At 42.1% G+C, this 25,908-nt stretch overlaps 1 protein-coding gene across 1 annotated transcript in view; it reads left to right on the top strand.

Annotated features, from left to right (window-relative positions):
* The window catches only part of LOC139414454 (potassium voltage-gated channel subfamily KQT member 2-like), a 61,504-nt gene extending 37,217 nt beyond the window's left edge, over positions 1-24,287 (top strand). The window contains exons 9-18 of the mRNA XM_071162366.1: positions 3,220-3,291; positions 3,615-3,644; positions 5,058-5,326; positions 6,677-6,724; positions 11,836-11,853; positions 15,819-15,927; positions 16,347-16,478; positions 20,723-20,818; positions 23,270-23,393; positions 23,499-24,287. Coding sequence (XP_071018467.1) covers positions 3,220-3,291; positions 3,615-3,644; positions 5,058-5,326; positions 6,677-6,724; positions 11,836-11,853; positions 15,819-15,927; positions 16,347-16,478; positions 20,723-20,818; positions 23,270-23,393; positions 23,499-24,248 — 1,648 coding nt within the window. The 3' untranslated portion in view covers positions 24,249-24,287. The remainder of the gene's footprint in view (positions 1-3,219; positions 3,292-3,614; positions 3,645-5,057; positions 5,327-6,676; positions 6,725-11,835; positions 11,854-15,818; positions 15,928-16,346; positions 16,479-20,722; positions 20,819-23,269; positions 23,394-23,498) is intronic.
* Positions 24,288-25,908: the final 1,621 nt, after the last annotated feature.

Genomic DNA, 25,908 nt, shown 5'->3' with positions numbered 1-25,908 from the left:
TGCTTACTTACGAGCCCCTAACCGACAGTGCAGTTTCAAAACATACAGATAATCACAAGAGCTAAAATGTAACAAGTAATTAAAGAGGAGCAGTAAAACATTTATACAGGGGGGTGCCGGTACAGAGTCAGTGTGCGGGGGCACCGGTTAGTGGAGGTAGTATGTACATGTAGGTAGAGTTATTGAAGTGACTATGCATAGATGTCAACAGAGAGTGGCAGTGGTGTGGAGAGGGGAGGGGCAATGTGAATAGTCTAGGTAGCCATTTGACTAGATGTTCAGGAGTCTTATGGCTTGAGGGTAGAAGCTGTTTTAGAAGCCTCTTGGACCTAGACTTGGCGCTTTGTTAACACTTGCCGTGTGGTAGCAGAGAGACCGGTCTATGACTAGGGTGGCTGGAGTCTTTGACAATTTTCAGGGCCTTCCTTTGACACCGCCTGTTATAGAGGTCCTGGATGGCAGGAAGCTTGGCCTCAGTGATGTAATGGGCCTTTCACATTACCCTCTGTAGTTCCTTGCAGTCGGAGGCCAAGCAGTTGCCATACCAGGCAGTGATACAACCAATGCTCTCGATGGTGCAGCTGTAGAACCTTTTGAGGATCTGAGGACCCATGGCAAATCTTTTTAGTCTCCTGAGGGGTAATAGGTTTTGTCGTGCCCGCTTCACAACTGACATGGTGTGCTTGGACCATGTTAGTTTGTTGATGATGTGGACACCAAGGAACTCTCAACCTGCTCCACTGCAGCCGCGTCGATTAGAATGGGGGAGTGCTCGGTCCTCTTTTTCCTGTAGTCCACAATCATCTCCTTTGTCTTGATCACATTGTGGGATAGGTTGTTATTCTGGCATCACATGGCCAGGTCTCTGACCTCCTCCCTGGAGGCTGTCTCGTTGTTGTCGGTGATCAGGCCTACCACTGTTGTGTCATCTGCAAATTTAATGATGGTGTTGGAGTCATGCCTGGCCGTGCAGTCATGAGTGAACAGGGAGTACAGGAGGGGGTCGAGCACGCACCGTTGAGGGGCCCCTGTATTGAGGATCAGTGTGGCGGATGTGTTGTTACCTACCCTTACCACCTGGGGGCGACCCGTCATGAAGTCCAGGATCCAGTTGAAGGGAGGTGTTCAGTTCCAGGGTCCCTAGCTCATTGATTAGCTTTGAGGGCACCATGGTGCTGAACGCTGAGCTGTAGTCAATGAACAGCACTCTCATATAGGTGCACCTTCTGTCCAGGTGGGAAAGGGCAGTGTGGAGTGCAATAGAGACTGCATCATCTGTGGATATGTTTGGGCGGTATGCAAATTGGAGTGGGTCTGGAGTTTCTGGGATGATGGTGTTTATGTGAGCCATGACCAGCCTTTCAAAGCACTTCATGGTGACAGATGTGGCTTTTTATGTCCGCCCTTATACGGTGTGATTTTCCAAAGTCCTGCTTGGCTGTAGTACTAGGGTACTCACTAGGAACCGAACAGATTCATACAGTCTCTCCCTGTTTCGGTTTATCTGAACTATCTGAAACTCTTGTTTTTATTGCAAAAATACGACCCAGAAAACATCAACACCAACCATCTGAGACTAATTATAAATCTGTTTTATCCCCAATAATCAAAAACATTACTACATTTTACTGTTGCATACTTGCTTTTCGTTCTAGTCTTTATGCAAATTGTGAAAATGTATAATTTATGAGATGCAAATTTTACCTACTTTATTTGGATGGACATTTGGACGGACATCTTTGGAATATGTGAAACCACAGCTCCAATCCCATGTTGGGGTATAACTGGTATCAGTTCCCTCTTGGACATATTGCTCAGTATTAGCTGGGTGCTATAGCAGGTTTTACCATCGTCAGGGTCTGGCAATGCAAGCTGTTTGATATCCACCTAAAACGTTTGATTGATGCCTGGCCTTTCCTGCTTTGATGTCCACCTAAAACGTTTGATTGATGCCTGGCCTTTCCTGCTTTGATGTCGGAGAGGAAACTTTATGGAGCGCACCACACCATGCCAGTGAAATGATATTCCATTTCTTCTCACCCCGATAACACCCACACACACACACACATCGGGTGACAAGTTTCAAGTTCAATTTGGATGAGATATGGTTCACAATTTCTGTTGGTTTGTAACAATTTGGTGACATTAACATGCTGCCTAAGCATACTGTTAGTGTTGAGTTATTATTTATGTGAATTTACTATGCCAGACGGATATACTACAAAGCAGGATCAATGAGTTAGCTCACTTGTCAAAAATATTCTCAAATAACATTGCTTTTTTTGTTGAAAAATAAGCTTGAAATGTGCATGGTCTAATTGAGTCAACATTCAAAAACACTTTAGTTTAGCTTTTGAACCTGAAAATCTGTAGCTATTTTTTGTTGTTTATCCAAGTTAGCTGGCTAACTCATTGATCCTGATTTGTAGTATACCTCTTAGATGTCTAGATGTCTGACTTGAGATTGAGTATTGATTGATAGAGGAAGGGATAAAAGCAAACGGGGTGGGCCATATCTGGTTGTCGCATGGTGGGCTCAGGGCCAAGAGACTGTTTTTTTTATTTTTTTTTTACTTCATCTGCAGAAAAGGTTTCCATTGGATACGGCAAGTCTTGGATTAATCCAAGTGTGCTGTGTGATGTCTCATATGGAACAACAGGCTACTTTGAAAGTTGAGGGGTCAAATTGGATGCAAAGGCCGTAGGTCAACACGGAATTATAATTGAACAGAACATTACGGAAAACAAGCATCTATTATAAAACGTTGGAAGATTACTGAATTGGATAGTTATTGTTATTGCAGTTTTTTATATTGTCACATATTATCTTATCTGCATTCGAACTATGAAATGAAAATGCCATCTTAGTTCTGGTTACAAGGCAATTGAAAACATCCCCCAGAATTCAAGATTTTGGTAAGGAGAGGGAGACACACAAAATAAAGAAGGAAATATATAGCCTACTACCCATAGATGGCACTAATTGCATCCTGAATCATATATACTGAGTGTATAAAACATTAGGAACACCTTCCTAATATTGGATTGCACCCCTATTTTGCCCTCAGATTAGCCTAAATTCATCAGGGCATGGGACTCTACAATGTGTGGAAAGTGTTCCACATGGATGCTGGCCCATGTTGACTGCAATCTATGAAGTGAAGCTGTGGTACGCTTTTTTTTGCTTCCCTGTAACACGACAAGTCTTGTTTTTCTAAGTAGACTGATCCCGCCGCTGAATCAACTGGATCTCCTGAGAAACCTGAAGAGCAAGTCGGGACTGTCATTCAGGTCAGAAACAATAGGAATTCATCACCTCCTAAGATGCAATATGTCTTCATAACAATAGGAATTCATCACCTCCTAAGATGCAATATGTCTTCATAACAATAGGAATTCATCACCTCCTAAGATGCAATATGTCTTCATAACAATAGGAATTCATCACCTCCTAAGATGCAATATGTCTTCATAACAATATGAAACATTAGGGAAAATATAGCATCAATGCTATCAGAGTTTTGCTTGAGATTGACAGACTATTGACGTGTGTCTGTGTGTCTGTGTGTGTGTGTGTGTGTGTGTGAGAGACTTTGTGTTTCCTGACCAAACAGAAAGGAATCCCAACCGGAGCCCTCCCCAAGGTCAGTTTCAAAACATTATTTCACAACGATGTAAAAATAAATCTGCAACCCAAATTTCCAGTTGGTTCCTAAGTGGACACTGTTCAAAACAGTCACCAACGTTGATAGTACCAGCCCATGTCTTATTACCACCAAGGTGACCAACTGCTTTCTATACATGGAATACATCCCAAATAGCACCCTATTCCCTATTTTAGTGCACTACTTAAAAGTGTACTACATAGGGAATAGGGTGCCATTTGGGATGCAACCAAGGTCACAGACAACAACACAGAGGCCAACCTACTTACACTCATATTTACTCGTCTAATTACTAACTAATGATCCATGATGGCGTGACATCAATGAGAACATTATTTATGTGCCCTGACCCTGTCATCTGATGGACTCCTGGCCTTGTTCATAGGTAGTGCACGTTCTCATAGGTAGTGCATGTGACCATGCTCATAGGTAGTGCACCTTCTCATAGGTAGTGCATGTGACCATGCTCATAGGTAGTGCACGTTCTCATAGGTAGTGCATGTGACCATGCTCATAGGTAGTGCACGTTCTCATAGGTAGTGCATGTAACCATTCTCATAGGTAGTGCATGTGCTCATAGGTAGTGCACGTTCTCAAAGGTAGTGCATGTGACCATGCTCATAGGTAGTGCATGTGCTCATAGGTAGTGCACGTGACCATGCTCATAGGTAGTGCACGTTCTCATAGGTAGTGCATGTGACCATGCTCATAGGTAGTGCACGTTCTCATAGGTAGTGCATGTGACCATGCTCATAGGTAGTGCACGTTCTCATAGGTAGTGCATGTGACCATGCTCATAGGTAGTGCACGTTCTCATAGGTAGTGCATGTGACCATGCTCATAGGTAGTGCATGTGCTCATAGGTAGTGCACGTGACCATGCTCATAGGTAGTGCACGTTCTCATAGGTAGTGCACATGCTCATAGGTCATTCATGTGTCCATGCTCATAGGTAGTGCACGTGCTCATAGGTAGTGCACGTGACCGTGTTCATAAGTCGTGCACGTGCTTACTCAGGTGATTCAGTCATATGGCCACAGATATGTTAAGCTCATGAATGAGAAAAAGACAGGATTGTGTGTTTGTGTTAGTGTTTTAGACAAGCTCAACAAAATGAGGAGTGTTAGTGAAAAATGTTGTTATTATTTACTGCCTAGTGATGATACTCCACTGACAATATTCACTTGGATGCAATACCAAAACATCGTAAACAAGTAGTTAACCACTTACAACTGTGACATCAACAGTATCTGCTTACCATAACTGCATATAGGTAAATTAGATAAATGAGGATTTGCATGATTACACAGAAAAACACAGACTCGTACTGCTCAAGTTGTAATCATAGGACATAACTCCTTTCAACATCTCTTGACCCTCTGACCCCTTCCAGTCAGAAGGTCAGCCTGAAGGAGCGTGTGTTTTCCAGTCCCCGGAGTTCGGGGACCAAAGGGAAAGGTTCCCCCCAGGGCCCCAGTGGACAAGGCAGCCAGGGCCAGGGGGGCCAAGGTCAGGGCCAACCCATCCGCCGGTCCCCTAGTGGAGACAACAGCAACGAAGACAGCCCTAGCAAAGTGCCCAAGAGCTGGAGCTTCGGAGAGCGCAGCCGGGCGCGTCAGGCCTTCCGCATCAAGGGAGCTGCCTCGCGCCAAAATTCAGAAGGTAGGAGTATCTTACGGTCTTTACACAATGTGTTTCTGAGGTACTTGATATGTTGAGTTCAGTCTAGCTTTTGAATGATGTGTTGTTCTTCATTGCTTTAGTGTTGCATTGTCATCCGAGCCGGCCATCTTGGAAATGGGTTTGTTGTGATGTGAGTGTTCAGATGGTGTGAATATTACTGCTGTATTATGTACTGTATCTATTGTGCCTCTTTTTTCCAGGTGTGATACTTTGCTCTCTATTGTCTGTAGAATCTACGTTTCCTTGCTGTTTGGTTCATTTGAAACCAACTTCGGAGAGTACAATTAGAGAAAGGCACAGTGTGGTGATTATTGTCTGCTGATGTAGTTGATATGTATAAAGTTAGGGGACATCACAGTTACAGCAGTTGTGATAATGCTACTTGATGCTAACATAAGGGTTTCGTTAGCTCCATGACTCTATGGCAAATTATAACAAACATCTGAACTGATAATGACCAGCGCTATAACCACTTTCCTCGATATAGCTCTATAAAACAGTTTCATGTCGAACTCATGAGTTCGTAACATGTCTTATAACGATCCTATTTGCAGTATAAGTGTACAAAACATTAGAAACACCGTACTAATATTGAGTTGCTCCCTCAGAACAGCCTCAATTTGTCGGGGCATGGACTCTACAAGGTGTCGAAAGCATCCACAGGGACGCAGGCCCATGTTGACTCCAATGCTTCCCACAGTTGTGTTAAGTTGGATAGATGAAAGACCCAGCAACGTTGCAGTTCTTGACACACTCAAACCGGTGCACCTGGCACCTACAACCCATACCGCGTTCAAAGGCACTTAAATATTTTGTCTTACCCATTCACCTTCTAAATGGCACACACACACAATCCATGTCTCAATTATCTAAAGGCTTAAAAATCCTTATTTAACCAGTCTCATTCCCTTCATCTACACTGATTGAAGTGGATTTAACAAGTGACATAAATCAAGGATCATAGTTTTCACCTGGATTCATCTGGTCAGTCTGTCATGGAAAGAGCAGGTGTTCTTAATGTTTTGTACACTCAATATATAGTATTGGTATAGTGACCACCTCTAAATTATATTTAGGTATTAAAGTGATACTCCTAATTAATCGTAGATATTTATCATGATCTTAACAGCATGACAGCATATGTTTGAGCTACTTGAGGTATTTATGTTAAACATATCCTGTCTGTGCAGTGTGTCTGTACTGATGCAGTTGTTGCTCTTGATGGTGTTTTCTCTGTACCTTGACAGAAAATATGCATTTGATGCGTGATTGGCAATACCCAATCCTCATCGATTCCCTTTCGTTTCTCTGTTTGACGCTGTGCTAAAGTGCTGATTGAGATGCAGGATGAAGAATTCAGACAGAAGAGCTCCCCAGGTCAGGCAAATGGAGAGGGTTGTTACACCACCCATGATCAACATACCGATAAGCAAATATAGAGGGACTCATTGCCTAATGTACACAAGAGGTCATGTTGCAAACATATTTAGTTTTTGGTTTGGTATGCTTTTTGGGCTGGTTCCCCAGACACAGAAGCCTAGTTCTGGACAAAAAAGCAGCTCAATGGAAAGGATCCCCCCAGGGCCCCCAGTGGACAAGGCAGCCAGGGCCCCCAGTGGACAAGGCAGCCAGGGCCCCCAGTGGACAAGGCAGCCAGGGCCCCCAGTGGACAAGGCAGCCAGGGCCCCCAGTGGACAAGGCAGCCAGGGCCCCCAGTGGACAAGGCAGCCAGGGCCCCCAGTGGACAAGGCAGCCAGGGCCAGGGGGGCCAAGGTCAAGGCCAACCCATTCGAAAGTTGAAAGTGTTTTTAAATCCAGAACAAGGCTTACTCTGTGTCTGAGAAACCAGCCCTTCATCTTTGTTTGAAAAATATTTTCAATTGTTCCATTTTGTAAATAGCTGTAAAGAGGTAAACATGCTGTAAGATAACATGGATTTATTTTTCCTGGCAATGGCATCACCTTCATGTTTGCTGTTTGATTGACTTTCGTTTTCATCATTAAACATCATAAAACCATGTATTTTGAATACTAATGAGATGCCTGCTCGAGTTTCTTGTCCAAATCCTCCCAAGGTGTCAAATTGATTGTGTAGCTTAATGAAGTAACTTTAAGATGATTTGGACATGAAATCGGCCCAAATCTGATTTCACACATCAGTTCTAGTGATCAACCAGATCTAAATCTGTCAAAATTAGACAATATTTAATATACATTTTATATACATTTTGGTTAAAACTATTTACTAAAGTAATTCTATGGAGTAAAATTAGTGTGCATATCAGTCTCTCATTGATTAGACTCATGCCATTAGATGATAAATGTGGCCAAATTATTGGTCTCAATTGCAGCAATCAATTAATAGCATGCTTAAGAGAGCATATTAAACCCAGTAACAAGCTATAACAATCTATGTCAGTTTATGATGATGACTGTTACCGACATCTGTTGATATGTCTGTTATGTCATGCAAATTATTAGCCTGGGAAAACAGAGCTCTTCCATTTGGATTCCCAGGCTTCAGTTTGGATTCCCAGGCTAACAAAAAATAATACTTGATATAATGCATCTATAGCATGATCATGACATAAATCATAGTGATATAAAATTATGACATAACCTGTCATGATATGTCACTATGGTTAAGCGAAGTGACATAACACTGTTACAAAGCAAGAACTGTACAACATTTAAATCTGATTGTAAGTTTCACCACTTCATAATGCCACTTGGCTTGCATGTCACGGTATACTGTAGCAGGCCTTATGCTTATGCTTATGCAGGCCTTGTGCTGTTCCTATGGCAGCCTTATGCCGTTCCTATGGCAGCCTTATGCCGTTCCTATGGCAGCCTTATGCCGTTCCTATGGCAGCCTTATGCCGTTCCTATGGCAGCCTTATGCCGTTCCTATGGCAGCCTTATGCCGTTCCTATGGCAGCCCTATGCCGTTCCTATGGCAGCCTTATGCCATTCCTATGGCAGCCCTATGCCGTTCCTATGGCAGCCCTATGCCGTTCCTATGGCAGCCCTATGCCGTTCCTATGGCAGCCTTATGAAGGCACTATGATGCTGCATTTACTGATTTCCACTGCCCAGTTTTTCAATTTGCATCCCTTTTTAAAACCAGAGATCCTACATTCTTACATGTTAAATAGTGCAGTTTTGAGATAAGGTATTTATTTTTTATCATATCTACCACTACGCACATAAAATGTTCAAGTATGTGACATTAGAATGATCCATCCTTTGGGGGAAGACATTAATCTACTTATTTGGCACCGTTCGACTATGGTACAATATCTCACATCTTGTCACGTGAGCAATGGAATGAGCTCAAAATCAGACAGATACAGTGCCTTGCAAAAGTATTCGGCCCCCTTGAACTTTGCGACCTTTTGCCACATTTCAGGCTTCAAACATAAAGATATAAAACTGTATTTTTTTGTGAAGAATCAACAACAAGTGGGACACAATCATGAAGTGGAACGACATTTATTGGATATTTCAAACTTTTTTAACAAATCAAAAACTGAAAAATTGGGCATGCAAAATTATTCAGCCCCTTTACTTTCAGTGCAGCAAACTCTCTCCAGAAGTTCAGTGAGGATCTCTGAATGATCCAATGTTGACCTAAATGACTAATGATGATAAATACAATCCACCTGTGTGTAATCAAGTCTCCGTATAAATGCACCTGCACTGTGATAGTCTCAGAGGTCCGTTAAAAGCGCAGAGAGCATCATGAAGAACAAGGAACACACCAGGCAGGTCCGAGATAATGTTGTGAAGAAGTTTAAAGCCGGATTTGGATACAAAAAGATTTCCCAAGCTTTAAACATCCCAAGGAGCACTGTGCAAGTGATAATATTGAAATGGAAGGAGTATCAGACCACTGCAAATCTACCAAGACCTGGCCGTCCCTCTAAACTTTCAGCTCATACAAGGAGAAGACTGATCAGAGATGCAGCCAAGAGGCCCATGATCACTCTGGATGAACTGCAGAGATCTACAACTGAGGTGGGAGACTCTGTCTATAGGACAACAATACACTCGTATATTGCACAAATCTGGCCTTTATGGAAGAGTGGCAAGAAGAAAGCCATTTCTTAAAGATATCCATAACAAGTGTTGTTTAAAGTTTGCCACAAGCCACCTGGGAGACACACCAAACATGTGGAAGAAGGTGCTCTGGTCAGATGAAACCAAAATTGAACTTTTTGGCAACAATGCAAAACGTTATGTTTGGCGTAAAAGCAACACAGCTCATCACACTGAACACACCATCCCCACTGTCAAACATGGTGGTGGCAGCATCATGGTTTGGGCCTGCTTTTCTTCAGCAGGGACAGGGAAGATGGTTAAAATTGATGGGAAGATGGATGGAGCCAAATACAGGACCATTCTGGAAGAAAACCTGATGGAGTCTGCAAAAGACCTGAGACTGGGACGGAGATTTGTCTTCCAACAAGACAATGATCCAAAACATAAAGCAAAATCTACAATGGAATGGTTCAAAAATAAACATATCCAGGTGTTAGAATGGCCAAGTCAAAGTCCAGACCTGAATCCAATCAAGAATCTGTGGAAAGAACTGAAAACTGCTGTTCACAAATGCTCTCCATCCAACCTCACTGAGCTCGAGCTGTTTTGCAAGGAGGAATGGGAAAAAATGTCAGTCTCTCGATGTGCAAAACTGATAGAGACATACCCCAAGCGACTTACAGCTGTAATCGCAGCAAAAGGTGGCGCTACAAAGTATTAACTTAAGGGGGCTGAATAATTTTGCACGCCCAATTTTTCAGTTTTTGATTTGTTAAAAAAGTTTGAAATATCCAATAAATGTCGTTCCACTTCATGATTGTGTCCCACTTGTTGTTGATTCTTCACAAAAAAATACAGTTTTATATCTTTATGTTTGAAGCCTGAAATGTGGCAAAAGGTCGCAAAGTTCAAGGGGGCCGAATACTTTCGCAAGGCACTGTATATACCAATTCATATAGTGCTGAAAAAGATAGCAGATTTTTTAGAATGGCTGCTGTAGCTTCATTCTGCTACTGTATCAGTTGGGCCATGCTCATGTGTAGTCATAGCTTAACCTGATTTTCAGAGAGTGACATTTTGATTGAGTTTGCTAGCTAGCTTATTGTACATACAATGCAGATTTGCACAGCACTATCACTGTTTGCTGCATGACAGTGTAGAGTTTTTTTTTCTGTCAAATTACCATTTTATCATAACATGCCCTTTTACAATTTTGCAGTACAATAAGTGAATGCAACTAGTATGACAATCTTGGTAACACTTCTAATAGATAGGCTTATAATGCATTATGAAGAGGTTATTTGTAGGAATTGGTACCAAAGTCGTTGCATTATTTTAATTGAGATATTCAGTATTCATAAAAGCATGTTTTCTATGAATCCTCTTTTTAAATGATTGGTTGTTGGATAATGTTGAATGTTCAATGATTGCCAAATTATCATTTTTCAGAGATCAGAGATAAACCCCCTCAAAAAAATGTATATCCCCATATTATGAAGATAAGCAGTGCTCCTCTCTTTTCTAATTATGTAAATGTCTATGCCCACTGCTTAATTAAGACATCACAATATGGATGAAACCAACATGATGAAAGTAGCACCTCAATTGAATTGTTGGTTTCCGAGAATTTATCATTTATTCAGGCTGATCTCATGGTCCTGAAATAGTATTTTTTTTCTTGATGTTAAAGCATAAATAATGTAAATGTTGAACAATTAAAACATATGTAAAGTTATTTGAATGCACTAAACCACAATGGTTAGTTTACTTGATGACAAGAATTTGCCTCCATATTTATCAGTTCCTATTTAGATACTGGATTTGAGTGGAAATTGTATTTTCGTCTCCTGAAGGTACAATACAGCAACAATGTACAATAATTAAGAGGTTACTATGAGTAAAAACGTCTTATTATCCACATGCTTGGAGGTATTTTACCAACCATATTTCTAGCACGCATTTGCAATTTCAATTATTTCCAAATGTTCTTCCCAGCCCGTTTGTAATAAATGGAGCAAATAATACAGTCTAATCTCCTAATCTCCCAGTCCTAGTGTGGAATCAAGCTTCTTATTGCTACAGTCCTTCTTCAGTCAATTCCACGAATTACTGTACCTAACTACATTTAAGGGATTCACATCATTTTGACTTTATCACGCCTCTGCTTCACAATGCAGATCTGGAAATAACCCCACAGTCCTGCATTGTACCTTCAGAGAGGTTGTGTAATACATGACAAGATACCCACTGACACAACTGAATATCACCACTGCCCTCTGGTTCTATTACATCATCATATTCTATTTCATTTCCTAATAAGCCTGCTTTTGTTCATTACCCCCCCCCCCCCCCCCCACACACACACACACACACACACACACACACACACACTATTTAACCAGCTTTAATGAATTGTCTTTTCCTCCTCCTCTCCACCTCCTTTGCAGCAATTGAGGGGTTAATCAGTAAGAAACCCCCCCGTGTCTGCTAGGGGATGTCCATCAGATCAAAACCAATAGAACCTACTGTTTATATGATATAAGCAATAGAATGCATGCCCAGCTCTTAGACCCATTCCATGAGCACAGTAGTGGGCGGGTCCCGTCATTTCCATAATAGACCACTCCAACTCGAAGCAACAGCCCAAAGCCATGCACTCAACTCAAAATGGCTGCCGCTGCTCATTCTAACCTGCATGAAGGAAACCATCCAATCTCACAGAGTCAGTCAGCCTTTGGCGCCTACTAAGGGCCCTTAAACACAGCACTACAGAACAGTGACACTTGTTCTCCTCCCTCCCCTTAAAATGGAAGCCATGTTGGGGAAGATGTGTTGCATTTTCATGGATCTGTTGTTTGGTTGGCATTAAGAGCACAATGTTTTTGGCTGTTGGAGTGAAACTGGGATAGGTCAATGCTGTGACCAAAAAATATTCACACTTTCATAAGGCAAGTTCAAGCTCACTTTTTTTGTTGTCAATACAGATATCTGCTTTATATTTATTGAGTTCTGAGTTCACACAGACATTTAGTATTTGATTATACTAGATACAGTGCCTTTGGAAAGTATTCAGACCCGTTGACTTTTTCCACATTTTGTTATGTTACAGCCTTAATCTAAAATGTATTACATTTATTTTTTTCATCATCAAATTACACACACTACCCCATAATGACAAAGCGAAAACAGGTTTTTAGACAATTTTGCTAATTTATTAAAATAAAAAACTGAAACATTACATTTACATAAGTATTCAGACCCTTCACTCAGTACTTGTTGAAGCACCTTTAGCAGCGATTACAGAACTGAGTTTTCTTGGGTATGACGCTACAAGCTTGACACACCTGTATTTGGGGAGTTTCTCCCATTCTTCTCTGCAGATCCTCTCAAGCTCTATCAGGTTGGATGGGGAGCGTTGCTGCACAGCTATTTTCAGGTCTCTCTAGAGATGTTCGGTCAGGTTCAAGTCCGGGCTCTGGCTGGGCCACTCAAAGACATTCAGAGACTTGTCCCGAAGCCACTCCTGTGTTGACTTGGCTGTGTGCTTAGGGTTGTTGTCCTGTTGCAAGGTGAACCTTCGCCACAGTCTGAGGTCCTGAGTGCTCTGGAGCAGGTTTTCATCAAGGATCTCTCTGTACTTTGCCCAGTTCATCTCTCCCTCGATCCTGACTAGTCTCCCAGTCCCTGCCACTGAAAACATCCCCACAGCATGATGCTGCCACCATAATGCTTCACCGTAGGGATGGTGCCAGGTTTCCTCTAGACGTGACGCTTGGCATTGAGGCCAAAGATTTCAACCTTGGTTTCATCAGACCAGAGAATCTTGTTACTCATAGTCAGTCTTTAGATGCCTTTTTGGCAAACCTCAAGCGGGCTGTCATGTGCCTTTTACTGAGGAGTGGCTTTCGTCTAGCCACTACCATAAAGGCCTGATTAGTGGAGTGCTGCAAAGATGGTTGTCCTTCTGGAAGGTTCTCCCATCTCCACAGAGGAACTCTAGAGCTTTGTCAGAGTGACCATAAGGTTCTTGGTCACCTCCCTGACCAAGGTACTTCTCCCACGATTGCTCAGTTTGACCAAGAGACCAGCTCTAGGATGAGTCTTGGTGGTTCCAAACTTCTTACATTTAAGAATGATGGAGGCCGCTGTGTTCTTGGGGACCTTCAACTCTTCAGACATTTTTTGGTATCCTTCCCCAGATCTGTGCCTCGACACAATCCTGTCTCGGGGCTCTATGGACAATTCCTTCGACCTCGTGGCTTTGTTTTTTCTCAGACATGGCACTGTCAACTGTGGGACCTTGTATAGACAGGTGTGTGCTGTTCCAAATCATGTCCAACCAATTGCATTTACCACAAGTGGACTCCAATCAAGTTGTAGAAACATCTCAAGGATGATCAATGGAAACAGGATGCACCTGAGCTCAATTTTGAGTCTCATAGTAAAGGGTCTGGATGCTTATGTGAAAAAGGTATTTCTGTTTTGAAATTTTTATACATTTGCTAAAATTTCTAAAAAACAGTTTTCGCTTTGTCATTATGGGGTATTGAAATGTAGATTGCTGAGGAATTAATCAATTTTAGAATAAAAGCTGTAACTTAACAAAATGTGAAAAAAGTCAAGAGGTCTAAATACTTCCCGAAGAATAACAAAGCCACTGACACACCATAAAACCATTATGCTCTTAAAAAGTGAGAAGTCTACTGTGTACTCTCTCAAATACAGCACCAACAATGAATTATAGAGGGAGCGATTTTCTCAGCCCTTTCACAAGTGCATTCTGAACCTTGGTAAATTGCCAACTTGAGTCTGGCCTTTCAGAGCCCCAAAATAGAAAACTAATCTATTACAATAATTGAAAGTGAAATGTGTGACTGCACAAGCAAAGATCCACACTCCTCTGCCTCCGACTTCCAAGTCAAAAGACCAGTAAGTGTGGTGACTCAGCCGCACATAAAAAAGTTTGATACAGAAAGGAGTATCAGAAATATTCTATGCTAATTATAATGAATGATACACAGTGCGGACAGTTTACAATGTTATACTGGCGCACTGTTTTCACTATTAGTTTAGTTGAAGATATAGCAAGATCATTTGATCACAGAGTTAGCTGTCCTGCTATAGCTTGTATAGAACTGCTTATTGAGCATCCATGTTTTGCACTGTAGATACATAGTCCCCCCCCATATTGCATTCTGCAGATTGAAACACCTTAAACAACTTTCTCTGTATAGACCAGATGTAGGATCTTCATTTGAGGCAGATTGCAACGGCAGGAATATAATCCTGCAGCAACAGGAAATGGAATTATAAATCATGGACATTTTTTGTAGGGGTTGATACATTTTTCGTTAGACATTTTAAAGTGGAAATTACAAACTTTCAAATCCTTTTTAAACCTCAAATATACTATGTGTGCATTTCCTGCTGTGCAGGAAAATTCTCAGCAACAAAAGTTATCGAATTAAGATCCTACATCTGTACACCTAGAACTTGACTGTCTCAAACTGCTGATTGACTAGGCTGTGGTCCACTGCAGAGGCCTGTCCTGCTGAGGATGCTAGCTTCTAGCGTAGCTTCAGACAAGAGCACACTGCAGAGGCCTGTCCTGCTGAGAATGCTAGCTTCTAGCGTAGCTTCAGACAAGAGCACACTGCGGAGGCCTGTCCTGCTGAGGATGCTAGCTTCTAGCGTAGCTTCAGACAAGAGCACACTGCAGAGGCCTGTCCTGCTGAGGATGCTAGCTTCTAGCGTAGCTTCAGACAAGAGCACACTGCAGAGGCCTGTCTTGCTGAGGATGCTAGCTTCTAGCGTAGCTTCAGACAAGAACACACTGCAGAGGCCTGTCCTGCTGAGGATGCTAGCTTCTAGTGTAGCTTCAGACAAGAGCACACTGCAGAGGCCTGTCCTGCTGAGGATGCTAGCTTCTAGCGTAGCTTCAGACAAGAGCACACTGCAGAGGCCTGTCCTGCTGAGGATGCTAGCTTCTAGTGTAGCTTCAAACAAGAGCGCACTGCAGAGGCCTGTCCTGCTGAGGATGCTAGCTTCTAGCGTAGCTTCAGACAAGAGCACACTGGCTTCGGCACGGCACGCCACACATTTATATTTTTGGGCCACAGTAGTAAGATGAACCCCTTAACCTCTAACTGGTACCACTATGCCCCCCCCCCCCCCTTTCCTTTAACTTATCCTGCATTGGCCAATGAGATGAACCAACACTGCCATTAACCTGCCCTCGATTCGACCCGGCTCCCAATCCCACACTGTAACCCTGGGCTGTGCAAGTTAATGGCCGTGCCTTGCCTTCGCTTGGTTCCATGCAGACTGACATCCTAAAAGATGGAATGAGAGTGCAGATGACAGCTTAGCGTTTCCATCCCACAGGAACACACTAACACCGGAGCTGTCATGTGCTTGTTGTGTTTCGTAGAAGCCAGCCTCCCTGGTGAGGACATAGCGGACGACAATAAGAGCTGCCACTGTGAGTTTGTCCCTCAGGACTTAACTCCCGGACTCAAGGTCTCCATCAGGGCCATTTGGTAAGCCAAGACAAGTGTTGTCTTTCAGAGTGGGTCTGGCTCAGTTCTAGTGTTGCAAAATATCTGTAACTTTTCCAAAATTCCCAGGTCTATATTTCCAGCTTATTCACTCCTGATTCTGGGAATCTTTCAACTGGGATTTCTGGGAATCTTTCAACTGGGATTTCTGGGAGTTTGGGAACGTTAAAGACATTACTGTAATTTTACAATCCTAGTCAGGTCACAAACTCAATCTCTCATTTGATCTGTATTATTGTTTAGACCAGCGCTAGAATATGCTGTTATACAGACATGTATAAAGTTCATTAAGATGTCTCATGCCCCACATAATTCCCCCCAACCCTAGTAGAACGATCAAACATCTATGAAATGTCCCCTTGAGGTTGTGTCCATATCTAAAACATCTCTCCCTTCATCAGCATTATGAGGTTCATGGTCTCCAAGAGGAAGTTCAAAGAGAGCCTGAGGCCGTACGACGTGATGGACGTCATAGAGCAGTATTCAGCCGGCCACTTGGACATGCTGGCCCGCATCAAAAACCTCCAGTCCAGGCAAGATACCCTCCCTCTCTCCTTCTCTCGCTCGTAGTCTCTCTCTAAGAAACAGGTCTTTTAGATCCCTGGGTACAGCACTCAAATAGAGCGGGAGGTTACAATTACATTGCATGCCTCGTTGTGTCCTCCTGTGTTTGATGTCCATAATGTCTGTTTTCTGTAGTGATGTCTGATCTCGTTTGGGATGTCTGTTCTCTGTAGTGATGTCTGGTCTCTGTAGTAATGTCTGTTCTCTGTAGTGATGTCTGTTATATGTAGTGATGTCTGTTCTCTGTAGTGATGTCTGTTTTATGTAGTGATGTCTGTTTTCTGTAGTGATGTCTGTTATATGTAGTGATGTCTGTTATATGTAGTGATGTCTGTTCTCTGTAGTGATGTCTGTTCTCTGTAGTGATGTCTGTTTTCTGTAGTGATGTCTGTAATATGTAGTGATGTCTGTTCTCTGTAGTGATGTCTGTTTTCTGTAGTGATGTCTGTAATATGTAGTGATGTCTGTTTTCTGTAGTGATGTCTGTTCTCTGTAGTGATGTCTGTAATATGTAGTGATGTCTGTTCTCTGTAGTGATGTCTGTTTTCTGTAGTGATGTCTGTAATATGTAGTGATGTCTGTTTTCTGTAGTGATGTCTGTTCTCTGTAGTGATGTCTGTAATATGTAGTGATGTCTGTTCTCTGTAGTGATGTCTGTTTTCTGTAGTGATGTCTGTTATATGTAGTGATGTCTGTTCTCTCTAGTAATGTCTGTTCTCTCTAGTGATGTCTGATCTCTCTAGTGATATCTGTTTTCTCTAGTGAAGTCTGTTCTCTGTGGTGATGTCTGTTCTCTGTGGTGATGTCTGATCTCTCTAGTGATGTCTGCTATATGTAGTGATGTCTGATATTTCTAGTGATGTCTGTTCTCTGTAGTGATGTCTGGTCTCTGTGGTGATGTCTGATCTCTATAGTGATGTCTGTTCTCTGTAGTGATGTCTGTTCTCTGTAGTGATGTCTGTTATATGTGGGGATGTCTGTTATATGTAGTGATGTCTGTTCTCTGTAGTGATGTTTGTTCTCTGTAGTGATGTCTGTTATATGTAGTGATGTCTGATCTTTCTAGTGATGTCTGATCTCTCTAGTGATGTCTGTTTTCTGTAGTGATGTCTGATCTCTCTAGTGATGTCTGTTATATGTAGTGATGTATGTTATATGTAGTGATGTCTGATCTTTCTAGTGATGTCTGATCTCTCTAGTGATGTCTGTTTTCTGTAGTGATGTCTGTTTTCTGTAGTAATGTCTGTTCTCTGTAGTGATGTCTGTTATATGTGGGGATGTCTGTTATATGTAGTGATGTCTGTTCTCTGTAGTGATGTCTGTTCTCTGTAGTGATGTCTGTTCTCTGTAGTGATGTCTGTTCTCTGTAGTGATGTCTGTTCTCTGTAGTGATGTCTGTTCTCTGTAGTGATGTCTGATCTTTCTAGTGATGTCTGATCTCTCTAGTGATGTCTGTTCTCTGTAGTGATGTCTGTTCTCTGTAGTGATGTCTGTTATATGTAGTGATGTATGTTATATGTAGTGATGTCTGATCTTTCTAGTGATGTCTGATCTCTCTAGTGATGTCTGTTCTCTGTAGTGATGTCTGTTATATGTGGGGATGTCTGTTCTCTGTGGTGATGTCTGCAGTGATGTCTGTTATATGTAGTGATGTCTGTTATATGTAGTGATGTCTGTTCTCTGTAGCGATGTCTGTTCTCTGTAGTGATGTCTGTTCTCTGTAGTGATGTCTGTTCTCTGTAGTGATGTCTGTTCTCTGTAGTGATGTCTGTTCTCTGTAGTGATGTCTGTTATATGTAGTGATGTCTGTTCTCTGTAGCGATGTCTGTTCTCTGTAGTGATGTCTGTTCTCTGTAATGATGTCTGTTCTCTGTGGTGATGTGTTCACACACCATTCATCAGGAATCAGAGGATGATTGACAGTTCATGATATTCCCGAGTCCCAACAACATCACGGTATAGGCTGCTGTACCCCAGTAATGACAAGAGAAGATAGTGAATCAGTGACAATCAATGACTTCTTGTGAAACATTGATGTAGTCTGCTTCTTTATAACTCACCAGCAGTGTGAGTCTGTATGAATGTTAATACAACTCTTATCAAGCCAATCAACATTTGGCCTGACCTGCAAAGGGGCATATTCTGAAATCATTGTATGATGGATGATAAGAGGTTCATCATAAAGGGTCCAACTTCTAGAGACACAACTCTGGTATCCATGACCAAGGGAATTTTCCGTGAGGTTGTTCTTACCAAGTTCAACCAGCCATTGCAAATATAGAGTCATGGTGAGGTTTGTTCCCCCCAAAGGTCAGAGTTCATTGAATCTGAATTCCGAGTCTATACGCATCACACAACATTTACATTGTTTACATTGTAGTCATTTAGCAGAGTGACTTACAGATAGCTAGGTGAGACAACCACATATCTCAGTCATAGTGCATACATTCTTCCTCAATAATGTAGCAAAGGCAGTGCTAGTAGTTAGGGTTCGTCATGTACAGTGGGGCAAAAAAGTATTTAGTCAGCCACCAATTGTGCAAGTTCTCCCATTTAAAAAGATGAGAGAGGCCTGTAATTTTCATCATAGGTACACTTCAACTATGACAGACAAAATGAGGGAAAAAAAAATATTTGCAAATTATGGTGGAAAATAAGTATTTGGTCAATAACAAAAGTTTATCTCAATACTTTGTTATATACCCTTTGTTGGCAATGACAGAGGTCAAACGTTTTCTGTAAGTCTTCACAAGGTTTTCACACACTGTTGCTGGTATTTTGGCCCATTCCTCCATGCAGATCTCCTCTAGAGCAGTGATGTTTTGGGGCTGTTGCTGGGCAACATGGACTTTCAACTCCCTCCAAAGATTTTCTATGGGGTTGAGATCTGGAGACTGGCTAGGCCACTCCAGGACCTTGAAATGCTTCCTACGAAGCCACTCCTTCGTTGCCCGGGTGGTGTGTTTGGGGTCATTGTCATGCTGAAACACCCAGCCATGTTTCATCTTCAATGCCCTTGCTGATGGAAGGAGGTTTTCACTCAAAATCTCACGATACATGGCCCCAATCATTATTTCCTTTACACGGATCAGTCGTCCTGGTCCCTTTGCAGAAAAATTTCCGCCCCCATGCTTCACAGTAGGTATGGTGTTCTTTGGATGCAACTCAGCATTCTTTGTCCTCCAAACAAGACGAGTTTAGTTTTTACCAAAAAGTTATATTTTGGTTTCATCTGACCATATGACATTCTCCCAATCTTCTTCTGGATCATCCAAATGCTCTCTAGCAAACTTCAGACGGGCCTGGACATGTACTGGCTTAAGCAGGGGGACACGTCTGGCACTGCAGGATTTGAGTCCCTGGCGGCGTAGTGTGTTACTGATGGTAGGCTTTGTTACTTTGGTCCCAGCTCTCTGCAGGTCATTCACTAGGTCCCCCCGTGTGGTTCTGGGATTTTTGCTTGATTTCTTCAAACCAAGCTGCTTACCTATTGCAGATTCAGTCTTCCCAGCCTGGTGCAGGTCTACAATTTGGTTTCTGGTGTCCCTTGACAGCTCTTTGGTCTTGGCCATAGTGGAGTTTGGAGTGTGACTGTTTGAGGTTGTGGACAGGTGTCTTTTATACTGATAACAAGTTCAAACAAGTGCAATTAATACAGGTAACGAGTGGAGGACAGAGGAGCCTCTTAAAGAAGTTACAGGTCTGTGAGAGACATAAATCTTGCTTGTTTGTAGGTGACCAAATACTTATTTTCCACCATAATTTGCAAATAAATTCATTAAAAATCCTACAATGTGATTTTCTGGATTTTTTTTCTCATTTTGTCTGTCATAGTTGAAGTGTACCTATGATGAAAATTACAGGCCTCTCTCATATTTCTAAGTGGGAGAACTTGCACAATTGGTGGTTGACTAAATACTTTTTTGCCCCACTATATGTAAATATATTCCTACTTAAAACAGAAAAATGTTCATAGCAAAATCTCCTCACTATTTTTTTAAATGATGGCTTCACTGTCATATCATACAGCTGTAGTCTGTGATTATTTTACCAAATGAAAAAACATCCTTTTGGAAAATACATATTTGTCCTTGTCTTTCGTCTCCTGGTTCTGTTGTTTTGGTTTCGTTCATTTCATGTGCGCTTGTCGGACTCGTCTGTGTTGCGCCTTCATCCTGCATTGTGCTGGTGTCTTCTCTATTCACTTTGCCAGGATAGATATGATTGTTGGTCCCCATGGACCCTCAACTCCACGCCATAAGAAGTATTCATCTGATGGACCCAAAGAGTCACCCAAATACTCTCCTAGGTTAGCCCAGACTGCCTCTCTCTCTCGTCAAGAGATTCTCCTGAGTTCCTTATCCATTCTGTTGACACGCAGCGGAAACCTTTTTTTGGCTCGGCCTACTGTATGTGACAGCATTTGATGAGCTGTGTCTATAAAGAGGAGTAACTTTATCAAAGTGGCAAATATCTTACCGCAAGCAGCAATTAATGAGTTATTCTCAGTAAATAACTACTGAAACTCATTGACTCATATTCTCTTTGAGTGCTAATCGGTTGAATAGATACATTGTATTCACATACAGTATAACATGTGCAATTTTGTTTCTTCTCATTTTTCTTGCCCTATACTGCAATGATTTTACTAGATAATTAATACAAGTAGAATAAAAGTTAAAGAAGACTAACTTGGTTTATCCAATAGTTAAGAATATGGTAAATGCTCCCGTAGGACATAGGAGGAGCTCATATACTGTAGGTAAGTATTCAAGTCAAGTAGCCGAACAAAAAAAAGTGTTGAGCTGAATCGCTTGCAATACATTGACAATGAAGAGCTTATACATAAAAATAATAAGATACAGCTACTCCTTATGACCTATGAGGCGACTATGAACAGTATAGTTTGTTCTCTGGTTTCGGATGCATGTTGGCATGAGGCGTATTGAAGCATGCCACACGATGCACAAAATCAAATCAAATAAAAACAAAGTCCGTTTCAGAAGTTTGCATAGTTTTCTAATCTTGGCCGCCTGGGATGGTTGGGAAATTGGTGAGCATGTTTTACCTGACTGTGAAACAGTTCTATGAATAATATTTTTATACTGAGGATTTTTCTCTCTTATTCAGACATTTAAAATGGTAGTTCATTGCTAACCCTCTTTCAGATGTAGGATCTTAATTTGAGCCTTTGCTACAGCAGGAAAATAATTCTACAGCAACAGGAAATGTGAAATATTATGTGGATTATAGTTAGACATTTTTGTAGGGGTTGGTACATTTATCCTAAGGGAAAATCAAGCCTGACATTTCAGGTAGAAATTAAAAACTTCAGAAGCCTTTTTAAACCTCAAAACAATACAAGTTTTAAATATCCTGCATTGCAGAAAATGTATCCTGCAACAAGGTGATCAAATGAAGATCCTACATCTGTATAAGTAGGCCTCAGTCAGAGTTAAAGATAGTGTAGATGTTGTGGATGGTTTTTACAAGGTTCATGGTGCTTTAGCTGATCCAATATTTCCAAGCAATTTTTTCAGTGAAACTTTACTTGAATCAACCTCCACTTTTAGTGTACACATTTGATTAACACTTTACTCAAAGCTTTCATAATGCCTACATAACCTTTCATAATGCCTACAGAACCTTTCATAATGCCTACAGAACCTTTCATAATGATTACAGAACCTTTCATAATGCCAACAGAACCTTTCATAATGCCAACAAAAACCTTTCATAATGCCTACAGAACCTTTCATAATGCCTACAGAACCTTTCATAATGCCAACAGAACCTTTCATAATGCCTACAGAACCTTTCATAAAGCCAACAGTGCCTTTCATAATGCCAACAGTGCCTTTCATAATGCCTACAGAACCTTTCATAAAGCCAACAGTGCCTTTCATAAAGCCAACAGTGCCTTTCATAATGCCAGCAGAACCTTTCATAATGCATGCAGCACCTCTCATAATGCCTGCAGCACCTCTCATAATGCCTGCAGCACCTCTCATAATGCCTGCAGCACCTCTCATAATGCCTGCAGAACCTCTCATAATGCCTACAGAACCTTTCAGTATACCTACAGAACCTTAGCAGTCATAGAACCCGTGTCATGACAACTTGCCTTACACTTTGGCAACTGGCTTAACAATGTTATGAAGCAGACCATGCATGGCAACCTACCATCTCTAGAAACTTCCAAGGGTTTTTAAGACCTTCGTTATAACCTCTCAACTTGAAGTAACATGTTTCTGTATTGTCTTGCTGGGGTTCAAGAGCCCATGAATGGCACTGATGAGTAGTTGAAATAAAGAAAACTAACCCTGCATCCTCCAAGGCCCTACCTAGGTCCTCCTCCTCCTCCTACTCCTGCTCCATCTATCCGTTGTCTGAACACACTGTAATACATGTTATGCCATGCCATCCCATGCATGAGCCTGTCTGACTCCCACTGTGCTCAGCGCTAGGAAGGCGAGAGCTGTACCCGAGTGTGTGGCACTCTCATCTCAACACCTGCAGTCCTCTACCTCTTGCAGTAGGATCAGATATTGTCAGGTTATACACTTCCACTTGTTATACCGTGGACCTGAGTTGAAGGTCAGCGATTATTTTAGAGTAGAATATAGTACTGTAAGTGTTTTTGTTTTGTTGTGGTATACATTTTTAAGGTGATATAAGGTGTTAATTTCAAGTAGGTTTTCTTCAACTCTATTGGCTTGATACTAGACAGACGTCACCTGTTTGTGTTTTGAATCGGTAGAGTTGACCAGATTGTTGGTCGAGGTACTCCAATCACAGATAAAGACCGTCCCAAAGGAACCACTGACAGTGGGGTTGAAGAGGACACAAGCATGATGGGGCGCCTAGGGAAAATGGAGAAACAGGTAAGGTATACTGTTATCTGGTGATGGCAGTATTCATTGTATACCTTTGTTTCACTTGGGCTTTCCAACTGTCCATCACACCATGGTGTCTTCCCTTCTGAGCAGGTCATGTCAATGGAAAGGAAGCTGGACTTCTTGGTGAACATCTACATCCAGCGCATGGGCATCTCCCAGTCGGAGACGGACGCCTACTTTGGGTCCAAGGAGCCCGAACCAGCACCGCCCTACCACAGCCCTGTGGACCACATGGAGAAGAGTGGCTCCATCACCAAGATCATCCGATCCAACAGCTCTATCGGACAGAAGAACTTCGACCCACCGCCATCCTGCTCCGGCCCGGGGGTCCACTGCCCACCTTCCACCTCCTGGCAGCAGCACAACGTCAGCGAGTTCCACCAGCCTAGCCAAGGCAACTTACCCTCTCCTGTAGGTGATCACTCCTTGGTCCGTATCCCTCCTCCGCCGGCCCACGAGCGCTCCTCTGGAGGCCACAACGGGAGCAATCGGGGATCCCACCGCAACAGCGGTGGTGGAGGAGGAGGTGGTGGAGGAGGTGGAGGCAGTGGCGAGGGGGATAGAGAGGGCAAGCCAGACAGCGACACGTCCATCTCTATCCCCTCAGTGGACCACGAGGAGCTGGAGCGCTCCTTCAGTGGCTTCAGCATCTCCCAGTCCAAGGAGAACCTGGACTTCCTGAACAACAGCTATTTCAGTGGCGTAGCCCGCTGCGCCAAGGTAAGGCCCTACATCGCAGAAGGTGAGTCCGACACTGACTCCGACCTCTGCGCCCCCTCACCCAACTCGGCCACCGGGGAAGGCGCTTACGGGGACCGAGGGTGGTCAGGATCCAAGTAGGCCAAAATTGGAACCTCATATAAATGGGGCCATGGTGACTCTGCCTTGTAGTTCAGAGCTGAGAGGCCGATATGCTGGGTGTGAGGCCGCTGCTACCACCAATGGTACATGTGAGAGCAGAGTCACCCAGCTCCTCTTAAATGACTGCAATGTAGAGTGAGAAAAAAGGTTTATCAGACCACACTCCAGCAGTTTGTACTGAGAAAGCGCCTGTAGTTTTTCATACTCGGAAGGTTTGCAGCAACTTGACTTAGAGCACATACATTTGTTCTCATGTATTCACACACTCATCAAGGTTAAGTTTGCCAGTGATTAAAAAAAATATCTGACCCTGGAATGGAATGCAGATTAATTGCCAACCTTCTATATTATTATTGAGATGGTTAAAGAGTTATCACACAGAAGAAACAGGTCCCGTGTGGCTCAGCTGGTAGAGCGCAGCACTTGCAGTGCCAGGGTTGTGGGTTCAATTCCCACAGGGCATCAATACGAACGAACGTAGAAATGTATGCACTCACTATTGTACGTTGCTCTAGATAAGAGTGTCTCCTAAATGACAATAATAATTATATAAAATATACTTGAATTTGATCTAAATTATGACATTCATGTTCTTTTGCTGTATCTCTTTGTTTTTGATACGTGGCACAAGAGATTCCCAATGAATCTAAAATGTATTGTATTTCTATCCCAAATGACTTATTATTTACAGTGGACAACAGAGGACATGTTTTGCATTATGGTTGATCAACTAAATGCATATATTTCAAAGGAATGTAATATTATCAGCATTATGGCTCGTGTCCATAAGTCCTATGGGATAAAGGGACGTGATAACCAGTTCTATGTGCACTATTCTGTTGTGGTTGTTGTACAAAAACACGGATGGTATTTACATCACACTACTTACTAAAGATATTGTACATATTCTATTCAATACCCACAATATTGCATTTGTGATATCCACAAAGATGCTTTCTATGGGTAGAGGTACATTTGGTTTAGTCTTTATATGATCTGTAAAGATGTATTTTATTGATTTGTATATATCAAATCATTTAGATGTGTTTATTTATTTCCTGTAAGAATTATAGAAGCAACTTAGGCACAAATGCCTTGCAGCTGTCTGGATCTTTTAATTTTGATTAATATTTGCTAAAAAAGTTTTTCTAAGAATCAATTATTCAAATGCACTAACACTTAACAGCTAGATCAATGACATGATACTCAACTGGAAACATTAACATACTTCACTAATGTAAAATTAGAACAGCTATAGTTAGATGGAAGGTTTGATATTTTGTTGGTATAAAATATAATTTCAAGATGCTAAAAATTGTAATGAAATATTCAGGCAGGCCTACCTCACTTCCCACTGAGGAACACAGGACAGACGTCACACTGCTTCACACAGGACAGACATCACACTGCTGGACACAGGACAGGCTTCCCACTGCTGGACACAGGACAGGCTTCCCACTGCTGAATAAAGAACAAGCTTCCCACTGCTGAATAGAGGACAGGCTGATGAACACAGAAGAGGCTTCACACGGCTGAACACAAGACAGGCTTCCTTCCCAATGCTGCACAGGACAGGCTTCTCACTACTGAACACACTTTGACATGATATTTCATGTGAGCCAACATGGGGTCATTCAAC

Source organism: Oncorhynchus clarkii, chromosome 7, assembly GCF_045791955.1.
Source record: "Oncorhynchus clarkii lewisi isolate Uvic-CL-2024 chromosome 7, UVic_Ocla_1.0, whole genome shotgun sequence".
NCBI classification, from domain to species: Eukaryota; Metazoa; Chordata; class Actinopteri; order Salmoniformes; family Salmonidae; genus Oncorhynchus; species Oncorhynchus clarkii.
The sequence above is the reverse complement of the archived record's forward strand: the minus strand, read 5'-3'. Positions and strand labels throughout refer to the sequence as shown.